This window comes from Scyliorhinus canicula, chromosome 14, assembly GCF_902713615.1.
Source record: "Scyliorhinus canicula chromosome 14, sScyCan1.1, whole genome shotgun sequence".
NCBI classification, from domain to species: domain Eukaryota; kingdom Metazoa; phylum Chordata; class Chondrichthyes; order Carcharhiniformes; family Scyliorhinidae; genus Scyliorhinus; species Scyliorhinus canicula.
The window spans coordinates 42,708,364-42,721,256 of NC_052159.1; the positions used below are offsets into that span (position 1 = coordinate 42,708,364).

The following is a 12,893-nucleotide window of genomic DNA, read 5'->3' on the forward strand; positions in this document are numbered from 1 at the left end:
TTCAACAAGTATGTCAGCATCAACATTCCACCATTTTTTGCTTTTATTTCAGATTTCCATCAGCAATATTTTGCTTTTTTAGGCTATAAAGAAAGACTATGGGCGCGATTCTCCGGCCTTGTTGCAGTCGAGCGTAAAGGTTCATTCAATCAGTGATCAGTAAAATCAGTTCAGTGCTTCATTTCTGTGGCTAGGATTTTATGCAGAGGCTCTGCCCACTGGCTGGAAAGTTGGTGTTTGAGCCTGCCTCCACTGCCCCTGAAGGCACAACCAGATTTTACTGTTGGCAGGAAATTTGTTGCATGAGGTTGTGGCTTCAGTCCCCTGAGGCAGGACAGTCTGCAAATCAGATGGATGGCAGTTCTTCAGGCCCACCAGTGCCACTAACTCCAACAGCAACTTCTGGGACTGCAGCCAACCCCATCAGGAGCATCACTGGAAGCCAGAGAAGTAGGAAAGTGCGTTAGCTCATTGGAGCTGGTTTGGTAGGTCCCGATAAGGCGGAGAAGGGTGGGATTCGAGGGCGGGCAGACTGCCCAACACCTCCTGCCGACCCACTGTCATGGCAGGGGATTCTAAAATTCTAGCCTGTAATTCAGTATACACATGGGGAGTTCTGCCTGCCCAAATGTCAACATGAGTAGCAGTGTGGTTCGTCACAAGTTCTTTGTTAATATTTTGGCATGCAAAATCTTTCCAAATTATTTTCCTGCAAGAACCATTTGCACATTGAAAAAAATTCTGCAATTGTTAAAATATTTATATATTAAGGTTACAAACTTATTCTTATGATACTGATCGTATAAAGAATAGTTCATGCACCTTGTTTCTATTTATTTGAATCTACTCTGTCAAAGAGCTATTTCAAGAATGAAGTGATAAATATAGCAATTTTTGGTATCTTTCCTATACCTGTGCAATGAACTGTATTATTTTCACAAAAATGTTGAGAGGCATATCCCTTGGCACCACACTTCGAGATCCTTTGGGGAAAAGTGTTGCGGTAATGCTTCCAAGTCGACTATAAAAGAAAAACATTGGTGATTGACTGAATCCTCTTCTCTATGGAAAGTAATGAAAGTGTTGCTGCAGATTTAATCACACCGACAATGATTGACTACATTTGCTCAATTTTAATAAACATTAATCACGAAAACTAATTGCTTTGTGTCGACCAAACACTTCTCTCCCTTGAACATTTGTGTTTTAAACAACGTTTTGTGATCTACAGACAACGGTTGCAAAATCTAGTCCTAGAAAAGGGCATTGCATCGAAATTTGAGATTTTTGCTGTTTTCTCTTGAAAACAATAGGATGTGTTAATTTTTAATTGCATTTTTTCATTAGTCTTTGACAGGATGTGCCCATCACAGAATAGGCCAGAATTTGTTAACCTTTCCTAACTGACTTGAGATGGTAGTGGTGAGCTGCCTTCTTGAACTCCTGCAGGCCATGTGGTGTAGGTAAAACAACAGTGCTGTGAGGGACAACATTCCAGGATTTTGTCCCACTGACAGCGCAGGAACAGCTAGGAGCGAAACCTGCAGTTATGATGTTCTCATGCATCTGCTGCTTTTGTCCTTCTAGTTACTAGACGTCACAGATTTGCAAGGTGCTGTTGAAGGAGCCTTGGTGAGTTACTGTAAATCTTGTAGATGATACACACTGCTACCATCTTGCATTGATGGTGAAAGTAGCGATATTTTACATGGTGTATGGAATGCCAATCAAGCGAGTTGCTTTGACCTGGATTGTGTCGAGCTTCTTAAATGTTGTTGGAGCTGTGCTCATTGAGGCAAGTGGAGAATATTCCAGCACACTCCTTACTTGTGCGTGGTAGATGTTGGCAGGCTTTGGGACACAGGAGGTAAGTTACTCACAGAATACCTAGTCTCTGGTTTGCTCTTGTAGCCACAATATTTACATGGCGAGTCCAGGATGCTAATATTTTGGTCCACTAAAAATCTGAGAGAATGTGGGATTCAGCAACGTTCAATATAAAATCCATTTTTAATAACCTCGAACAGAACATCAACCATTAACGAAAAACACAGTGCTTATGCAAAAATGGAAAAAATTCCAATTTTTAAAAAGCTGGTGTCACTGTTTAGGCCCTGGGTACCAGTGATCTTTTCTCAGGGTGGCAAGGGGTTGGGAAAGAAAAGTTCCATGTATACAAAGGCGATCAAAAGTGATAGCATATAATGGAAAGACTGAACATAGGTGTATTTTCAGGAGTCTGCATTGTTGGTGAGGAGCTCTGCCTCCCAATAGCCTAAATCAAAAATTTGGGTATACCTTTTGGTAGCGACAATTCGGCACAGTGGACAGATTTTTACCATCTTAGTTCGTCCCTGCCACAACGGCAGGACCATTTCCAAGTTGGGAACTCAATCCCCTGATTTGCTTGCTTTGTGGCTACTCTTTCTCAGAGTAAACCAAATAGCAGCCAGAGGTATGGTTCCTGACCAATCAGGGAGCATGGGTGGGATGCAGCAGTTAATGCAATAGTAAAAGCCTTCATTGTGAGGGAGCAAAGAGCAAGAGTGTGGATACAAGATGTGATAAGGCTGAACCTGGATCATGGACCCATCAGAATTCAAGCAGTGAAGGGACAAGGAGAAGTCCTCTTTAAAGAGGATAGCAGGAAGAAACCAGTCAGCCTCCCAAACAGGCATAGCTTGAAGCTGCTGAAGTAGTGTGCAGCAGGAGTGTTGCACTGAGAATCCAGTGCTAGAAACAGTTCAATTACCTCATGAGGTCCGCCAAGGTGAGTCTCCTACAACTCTCATCTGACAGCCATTACTTTCCCATCTCCCTAGGATTGTCCTGCATAGCACTTTGCTGACTGACACATTTGTTTCTTCTTTCCAGTCACCTTCTCAAATATTCATTCCAATGGGCAGCACTCAGTGACCCATAAACAATGGCCTCTCCTGTTCCCATTCCTCAGTTACCCATATCAAATGTCGACCCTCTATCTTCAGAAATTGTTTAACCCTCACATGAGCTCATTGATTGGCAGAGCAGATCTGATGGGCCGAATGGCCTATTTATGTTCCTCTGTCTTTATGGTGTTAAATGTCCTCTGAAATGGCCTAACAAGCCACTCAGTTAAAGGACAATTAGGGTTGGGCAACAAATGATGGCCTTGCCCATGATGCCCACATCCCATGAAAGAAAAACAAAAATCAACTTAACCAATCAATTAAATGTCATAATGTACACTATATGCTAATTTAGAATCCTATTTCACCTACTTTAAGCACCATCTCTTTGACTCCCACAGGTACATTGCCAGAAGTGGCAGAGGGGATGAGGCTGGGAGCTGTGGAGACCTCAGTGAAGGATTGGCATTCTCTAATGAACTTTTACATAACTACACATTGCAGATACCTGAACCTCAAAGTGTCCAGCATCTCAGTTGGAGAAAGGGTACATGGTGAGAAGCACATCATATGTGAGCAGGAACAGGTGCTGGAGACAGAAATGGCTTTGGAGAATCTCCACTGCATGGTGCAGGATACTTCGAGCTCCACTCAGCTAGACACAGATGCTGAGCCTCAGGGGTCATGAACTTGTGGAGTAGAATCTGTTAGAATTCTCCAAGGGAGTGCCCATAAATGGAGGAGTCCACCTCTATCCTATGTGCTTTGATGTCTCTGGCATTAAAAGTGTGGCTCACCTCAGGGAGAGGCATACACAAGCCACTGAGTGCATGCTCCCCCCAAAAATGGCCTGGTCAGTCTGGCTGCCACTTTGCAACACAGCAAAGTATCATCTTGCTGGCTGAATGCCACATAGAAATGCAGCTCTTTGGCTCACAGTTCGCAGGGAAGTGCAGGAGATCCTGAGAGGGAAGATGGAGAAAGGGCTGACGGCAGTGAGATTACTTCTCAAGGTGAATCCACTCATTGAATTTGCCCTTCCCCACTCTGACTGAGAGACACAATGTTCTTTCCCCATGACCACGTTTTCCTCTCCACAGATGCCAATGGGGAATTTTTTGGCAAGGCCCATATAGCTCCAAAACCCAGAGGATGCTACAGGTTTCTCTAGAGTAAGGGAATGAACACCCTGCCTCTAATTCTGCCAAAGCCACAGGGGTAAAATCACTTGGAAAGCATGCAAGGACAGTGCCTTAGCCGCACAAATAAATCAGTTAGGTATTTAGTTGTTCGTGTGACATTGATTATATCGACTTGACTGAAGACCTGAGTTTTTGAAACCTTCTTATTGCCATGCCATCAATTTTTTTGGATCCCTTGGGCAGTTAAAACGTGAATGGACTGAGCCGCATTGATGAGGAAATAAGGTTCTGAAAGTGATGGGTGGGTGCCTGTCTGGAGGAAGAAGTTTGCTGTTGGGCGAGTGAAGTTCAGTCCATCATGACACAAACACTGAAAAGTTTATTTAAATCAATTCACTTCAAATTAATGTGCAATCTGGCATTCTTTCATTGTGTAGAAAAAGTAAATATTTCAAAACTCTGCCACTGATGTGAACTTGCGAGCAGCGGGTAGCGGCTGTGTTTCTTGGAAAATCACAGGGAGTGCAGTTGCAATTTACATTTAAGTTGCTTGCTACATGCAAGTGTTGCTGATGGCACAGTGATTCAGAAAGAGTTGCCTCAAATGCCCAAAAGACACAGTAAAAGCATTTCATATTTCTCTGAGTGACTAAAAGGCCTTTGTGACATAAATCTTAATGACAGCGATGACCATGCTCTTTACTTAGAATATTTGGCAGATTTTTGCCGGAGCTAGATGAAATCATAGCATCGCTGATACATCTCAATAATAACCCCCCCTGTTAATCCTCATCCTTTTCATGCACTGCTGCTCTGGATTACTGGGCATGCTAGTTGTTGAGTGATAGTGTGGTCAATGGGAATAATTTCTAAAAGTCATAGAACTCCTTGGTCTCTGCATTCAGAGGCTATCTCCTTTTCCAAACCATCTTCACTGTGATACACTTATCAATGGATACTGTAGCCATGACAGAATAGACAGAAAACTACTTTTCAACATTCATTTCTTTCACTACTGGGATAAAACTTAAAAATCTTTCCTTCATTAAACTCATTGGGCAGAAATCATGGACGGAAATCTCAATGGCTGTAATGGTATGAACTCATGCCGGATTCAATGCTTGGAGTCACATTAATTATGCACGGGTGAGTATCTCTCACTATCACCTGGTGGGTCAGGAGTTGATTTGTTCACCCGCTGTCAGTTGGTGGGTTCAAAAGTCCTGGCGCTATACTTAAACACCAGTGCAACACACTCATTCACTCTCTCCAGTCCACCAGTTGCCCAGCCAAAAACAAAAGGCCACCTCCCTCAAAGGCAGGGGCCGGCTTCAGCCATCAGACCGACGACACCTTGATTCGAAGAGTCCAGGTGGAGAGGCATGTCCTTTACTCCACGAATGGGTCAAGAAAGCACCCAAACATCACCTATCTGGCTTGTGGTACCCTCACCGAGGAGGTCAGGGTAGGTGACAGCTGCACCAGAAGTGTCACGCCTTACAAGAAGTGGATAAGTGATCTCATCCGCTCTGCCAGGGTACGTCATTCTTCAACTCCCTCCAATATCAAATTCGCATCATGTACTCAAATGCCTAATCTCTTCACAGATGTCACATATCGGGGCGGCACAGTGGCGCAGTGGTTAGTACTGCTGCCTCACGGCACCGAGGACTCTGGTTCGGTCCCGGCCCCCGGTCACTGTATGTGTGGAGTTTACACCTTCTCCCCATGTCTCTGCGGGTTTCACCCCCACAAACCCAAAAATGTGCAGGGTAGGTAGATTGGCCACTCTAAAATTGCCCCTTAATTGGGGAAAAAAAAGAGAATTAGGTAATCTTAAAAAAAAACAGATCTCACACATCCATTAGAGGGACACACATCAGCGCTCATATTCTCATGGACACTTTCATATCACCACCAACCCATCTGTTATGCTGTTCACGCTTCATCTTCTGGGGAAGGCTCATCACGCACAGGGGTCATGCATTTCACCACTCTGCCGCACCCCTCTGATAACAAGCCTTTCTTTCATCGTCAACAGGCCAAGCTGGTGGTGCACAACAAGTGAGAGTGAGCCCAGGCTGAGATCTTCACCCTCACAAATTGTGAGTAGGCTGCAGCCAACCTTGCTGGGAGGCCAGGGATCGCTCCTGTAGCGAAGCAGAGATTGCTTCTCCCAACAAGCTGGTACGGATCTCAGTACCATCACTTCATCAAATCCTGACAAATAAAGTGAGTCAAATGTACTTTGAAATAGCTTAAGTCATCCACGAAGAATTTATTTTCTTCTAGGCACCAATAGATCGAGGCCAGTCTGGCATTGAGCAGCAGTTCGAGCCCCAAAGCATGTCTGAGGAAGAATGGGCTCACAAAGATTTGTCACAGAGCTCACCACACCCTTCACCAGCACAGAGGCTCACAACTCACTGGGGAGTAGCCCTGGAATAGACTTGAGGTCAATATCTGGAGAATGCCAGATATTGACACATCCCCGCAGCAGTCAGACGGGGACAGCCAGGTCTCCGGTACTTAGAAAGCTGCTGGAGATCAACCATCCGCTCAGTCCCTTCAGATCATGAGCCTCTGGAAGCGGTTTCCAGCTCAATGGTGGAGATGCATGGGTTTCCTCTGAGTGCTCTGAATTCCTCCCACAGTCCAACGATATGCAGGTTAGGTTGATTGGCCATGATAAATTGCCCTTAGTGTCCAAAAAGGTTAAGTGGGGTTACTGGGTTATGGGGATGGGGTGTGCTTAAGTGGGGTGCTCTTTCCAAGGGCCAGTGCAGACTCGATGGGCCGAATGGCCTCCTTCTGTATTGTAAATTCCATGATTCTATGCAAATACAGGCAGCGGAACATTAGGCAGAAGTCCACTCAGGAGACTTCAATAAGCGTTATATCTGATGTTGTGGCTTACAACATTCGAGCGCCTTGTGATCATCATGGGAGGTTTGGCAACCCATGGAGACCTTCGTACAGCAGGTCTTGTCGGGTTTGCGCTCTGCCCTGCACTGAATGGCCACACACCCTGGTGGGCACCACCAAAGTGTAGATGAAATGGAGATGGGGCACCTTGAATTTTCTCCATGGGTCCATCGCCTGTAAGAGTCAGGCCGAGGGAGGATGAGCGTCAGGTGGACTGGGGGCTTTCACTCTGGACACTCCAAGGGAGCATAGCCGCTCAGAGTCCCCTCTGTTCGTGCCTGTACCCACTCCAGCAGCACAGGCCACCAGGGGCGCTTCTGTCCTTGAGCAAGAAACCCTTATCAGGCCGGGACCATCCAGGTCTGATGCCACCGTAGGACATTGCCAAGGTCGTCAAAGACATCAGGATGTAAAGTGAGGAGGTTGCGCCAACTTTGCTGCAAACACCGGTGCTGCATCAAAGTTTAGTAGTAGGTTTGCGAAAGTTAAAAAAGTTTTATGTCATCTCTGGTTCTCGGTGTGTTCTCATTTATTGCACTTACTGAAATTCGTTGGATAGGTATGTGAATATTTTGGTCAACCTAAGGGATTTTGCTTTTGTGCTCTGGAATCGGAATCCTCTTATCTCAAGGTTTACCCATCCTCTCACTCAGTGATAGGTATAAGATGAACATTCACATGGGCTTGAATTTTCAGGATAGGGAGAGCTCGGTGCCAGTCAGTCATCAGAAATCCAACGGGGATCACATCCCAGCAGACTCCGATAGGCTTGTTACCATTTCATGCTCTACTGAGCATTTATTAACTTCCATCCTCACTAGGAAGTCCCACTTTGGAGAGCTGTCAGCCAATCACATTGGCCGACAGCTCTCCAACCCATCCAGGCATAGTGCTGCAGTGGTTGGAAGCTGTACTGTAGTACAGTACCTGAGACTAAGTCCTGAGAACCGTAGCCAGGGTCCCAGGAAGGGGAGGCCCTGGGAGGCCACAACGGGGACATTCTTGCTGTCAGGGTAGGCCGGGATGAGATGGAGGGCTGGAGGTCTCCAAATCATAGGTGTAGGGTGCCCCCAGTCTGAAGGGACCTTTTGATGGAGGTATCCCTCCTCCTCTTTACTGTCCAAGCTTGAGGATGGGAACCTTTTCTGTTTCACTTAAGGGCCTTACATTATTTTATGCTAGCCCCTACCCCACCTCACATATGGGATCCATAAATTTCTGTCTGTGATGTCAACCTCAGTGGACCTAGTGTCTGGATCCTTATCTGTTGTCAAGTAGATGTGTTTAAATCTTTATTCAAAGTGTATGATGGGAAAGGGTTGAACCTTTATTCCTCAAGGGACAGCGGTGGTTGAGGGAAGCTCATCAAAAATGATGCTCCATTCTTTGAAGTGGTATACCAGTGACTTTTTAGTTGCTTATGGTCAATGAGTAGAATCCGTTTGGCCTGAGATGGTTTGGCATTCATTGTTAATCTATAACTGCCCCATTTACTAATGCCTTCACTCTTCAAGGCTGCATTCTGACCTTATACTCTGTTGATGCTGAGACTTTTGATGTGAAGCTATTGAGTTCTGTGCATCACTATAACAGCACTGAATGAAATAACTGACATTCAGTTACTTCCCAGGCAACAAGGTCTCTCTCTTCTGTAACTGACCTGGATCCTGTCCACTGTAGTGGCACCAACTGTCTGCCTGTCTCCAATTCACCTGCAGCATCACAATGCGCAGGTGGAACTAATCACTGTTACTCTCCTTATCTACCCCGAGTCACCATCATCATTCTTTCTGCAGCCTAATACAGTACCCAAGCCCAAGGACATCGGTTATAAGACAGCCCTGCACACCAAGCTGTTCTTTTTCCCAACAGAGCCCTTGCCCCTCTCTGCAGCTGGGATACACCATGCCTCCAATGATTGCTCCTGCTGCACTTTGGCCTATCTCATATCTCTGGCTTCTGAATGTGAGGTCTACATAGCCCCTGGATTGCCTGTCATCTGTAACTCCTTTCTATTTTACAGGAGGAATCTCTACACTCTGTGACTCGTCTACAAGCTCCTGAACTAAAACGGAAACCTTCACGTATTTCCCCTTTCCAAAAAGGACTACAGGCAACAATGACCCTCCCAAACCACAGCACTCCCAACTTCCATGTGTTGGTGAAAATAATTCCTCTCTCCACGCTCCCACCCCAATTCCCCCACGCAAATCAAGAGTCTGCGTACATCCCCTTCCAGTAAACAACATGGTATTCCTTTAACCCTTGCATGTACCCTTGTCGGGGTCCAACTTCCCTCCCTTCAGTCTTCCTTCTGCCTTCTATTGTCTCCTTTCCCTTGCACAGCCGTCCTTCCCATTGCCCCCTTTGAGCTTATTAGCCCCACCCTTATCTCACACCCTACCCACAGTCAATCCTCTGTTGGTCGAAGTGGAGGGTGCATTCAGTACAGTCCTGTCTGTACAGACAACAGTGGCAGGCACTGGGAGCAGGAGACCCCTGAAACTCCCAACCCCAGGCACCACTCTGATCAGAGTCGGTCCAAATGAGTGGTCCAAGAGTCCCACAGCACAGTTGTGTCCATAAAGACACGGTTGGCATGGAGCTGGAGGGTACAAACTGGTCTGTCCTAGCAGAGATATGTTCATTCCAACAGGAGCGAACTGAGATCCGCCTTGTGCACGTCACAATTTTAAAAACCTATTTGAGGCTGACAATTTGCCACTGGTGTGATGCAACATTGGAAGGCATGTGGCGATTCCGGTGAGCAGCTGTTTTAATGAACATTCATAAGATGCAAATGAATGCAAATTATAAGGTGGGGGAAGGTTGGTGGTGGTGAATTGTGGTTGGGGGGTGGTTTATGTAAGCCATGTTGGCTGGGTTTTGTTGTTTGTTTGGTGTGTGGTTGCTTATTCTGTTAAAATTTATAATATAAATGCCTCAATAAAATATATATTTTTTAAAATGAATGCAAATTGCATTCATGCCACCAAGCAGCAGGAAAACCTACTCGCCATTAGGAGAATTGAAATGTGTTTTTATGCTGGCGGGTTTTTGATTTTTTGGCTCCTGCTGCACACTCTGCTCCTGCCCACTACCAAATCCACCACAGGCAGGATGGGAGAATTCCACCGAATAAATCCAGTTCAGAGATATCGGATCATGCAATTCTGGAATGTGACAGAAATTCATTAATGATCTTATCAAGGTCCTAAAAGCAGAAGTGCCCTTTTTCCCTTTTTAATACTCTGTTTACTGAGAGCTAAACAAAACATGAGTAAATTGTCCTTCAGCACTTTCTAACTATGTTCAAGTTTCCTCGCTGCTAACTAATTTTAGTCAAAATTGGCAGGGAAAAGCCCTGATTTTTGCCCTGAAGTGCCAGGTGAGAACATGAAGTCAATGGAGAGTAAAATCAAACAATGTATAAAGTGGATATTTGACCCAAATCTGCTCCGTTCTGACCGAGTGGGCCGTATTGTGGATGAAGAAAAATATACTCAAGGAAGGTCTTTAAAAATTGGCAGAATCATCATAATTCCTTATAAATGTAGACTTTTCTTACCTCTGTGTCACATTATTACTTTCACATTTGATCCTTATCATGTAGACCCACAATAGTCTGTACAGTGATTCAAGTGCAACACGAGCCATTTTAGGATCTCTATTCTACAAGAAAAAAGATAAAATCATTAAGTTGTTTACCTTTAACTGTTGCTAAAAATCCTGATTTGAAATAAGTTTGGGACTTCACTGGCATGTATAGCTGAATACCATAAGAACCAGACAATTTATCGATAAAGCAATTGGACTGCCTTGCATTAAAAGTTGGTTAACATATGTAAAGTAATTATATAAATACTTTTTGAACCTCGCATGTCTTTCACTTTCCTGGCAACTGCTCATTTGGTTACCTAAAAACAATGGTGTATAAAATTGGTGAAAACGCTGAACTCAAGTACCTTGAAAATAACTGTAGCATTCTATGGATTGGGAACTATCATCCTGGTAAACTCAACGAATCAGAATAACTGTTCCAGGATTGCAGGAGAAGCCATGCCAGCAATAACAAGCAACTCTGGTAGGTGATGGAATTGGGTACAGGGAGTGAAAAGGTTCTGGTCATTTACAAGGCAAGGAGCACCCATGAGAGGGAACAAGACAGCAAGACCAGAGAACTGGGGCGGGATTCTCCGACCCCCCCGCCATTGCCGGGGGCCGGCGTCAATCCCGCCCCCGCCGTGTCCCGAATTCTCCGCCACCAGAGATTCAGCGGGGGCGGGAACTGCGCCGTGCTGGTCCCCCCTCCCCCGGCGATTCTCCCGTGATGGGCTGAAGTCCCGCCGCTGTCAACCCTCTCCCGCCGCCGTGGATCAAACCACCTACCTTACCGGCGGGAGCAGGCGGTGCGGGCGGGCTCCGGGGTCCTGAGGGGGGGGCGATCTGACCCAGGGGGGTGCCCCTACGGTGGCCTGGCCCGCGATTGGGGCCCACCGATTGGCGGGCGGGCCTGTGCCGTGGGGGGCACTCTTTTCCTTCCACCTTCGCCATGGTCTTCACCATGGTGGAGGCGGAAGTGACCCATGTGCATGCGCGGGGATGACGTCAGCAGCCGCTGACGCTCCGGCGCATGCGCGGGCTTACGCCGGCCGGCGAAGTCCTTTCGGCCCTGGCTGGCGTGGCGCCAAAGGCCGTCCACGCCAGCCGGCGGAGCGCCAACCACTCCGGTGCGGGGCTAGCCTCTCAAGGTGAGGGCTTGGCCCCTAAAGGTGCAGGGGCTTCACGCCACTCCACCCCGCTGGGACACACCGCACCGCCGGATAGGGGAGAATCCCGGCCCCGAGGTCTGTAGGCATTATACAGTGAGCAGATAGCTGATGACATTTTTTTCTCTCGAAACCGAGCAGTAGTTTAAAGTATGACTGAGAAGGTATTAAATTTATAACTTAACTAATTAAACTGCTTAATATATACGACAAATAATCACAGCGATATTTCAAAATTTTAAACCCTATTCAGTTAAATAAAATGCAATAGAGATAGCAGGGCTGGTGATGTGTTGCAGCTGTAGCATGTTGGACTTGGTGAACACCAGGGTGACCCACAGCAACCACATCGACAGCGTCTGAAGCTTAAGGAACCTCGTAAAGTTGAGGAACTAAGGTCCGAGTTTCTGACATTGTCAGCATGGCTTTATCATGGGAAGATCTTTTCTAACAAATTTTAGTTTTTCGAGCAGGTGACGAGGTATGAAGATGAGGCCAGTGCAGCTGATGTAATCTACACGCAAGACTTTTGACAAGGTCACGCATGGGAGACTGACCAAGAAGGTAATAGCCTGTGGGATTAAGGGCAATTTGGCAAATTGAATCCAAAACTGGCTTATTGGCAGGAAGCAGAGATTCAAAGGTTGTTTTTGTGACTGGAAGACCGTGTCCAGTGGTGTAACGCAGGGATTGGGGCCGGGACCCTTGCTGTGTGTAACGTACATTAATAATCTAGAATGTGGGGGGTATGACCGGTAAGTTTGCAGATGACACAAAAATTGGTGATGTGATAAATAGCGAGGAAGAAAGCCTTAGATTACAGGACATTAAAGATGGGCTGGTTAGATGGACAGAATAGTTGCAAATGGAATTTAACCCAGAAAAGTGAGAGGTGATGCATTTTGGGAGGACTAACGGGGCAAGGGAATAGACAATGAATGGTAGGACGTTAGGAAGTATGGAGTACCAGAAGGTCCTTGGGCTTCATATCCGTAGGGAGGCAAGGTAGCACAGTGGTTTGCACAATTACTTCACAGCTCCAGGATCCCAAGTTTGATTCCCGGCTTGGGTCACTGTCTGTGTGGAGTTCGCAGTTTCTCCCTGTGTCTGCGTGGGTTTCCTCCGGGTGCTCCAGTTTCCTCTCACAGTCCAAAGATGTGCAGGTTAGG

The 12,893-nt window shown here is 46.2% G+C and overlaps 1 protein-coding gene across 4 annotated transcripts in view; it reads right to left on the minus strand.

The window, feature by feature from the left end:
- Positions 1–12,893, minus strand: part of LOC119977793 (protein furry homolog) — a 483,675-nt gene that overhangs the window by 320,394 nt on the left and 150,388 nt on the right. For all 4 annotated transcript variants that reach the window (XM_038819004.1, XM_038819002.1, XM_038819003.1 and 1 more), the window contains exons 12-13: positions 10,524–10,627; positions 913–1,021 (exon numbers count right to left, since the gene is read on the minus strand). In XM_038819004.1, coding sequence (XP_038674932.1) covers positions 913–1,021; positions 10,524–10,627 — 213 coding nt within the window. The remainder of the gene's footprint in view (positions 1–912; positions 1,022–10,523; positions 10,628–12,893) is intronic.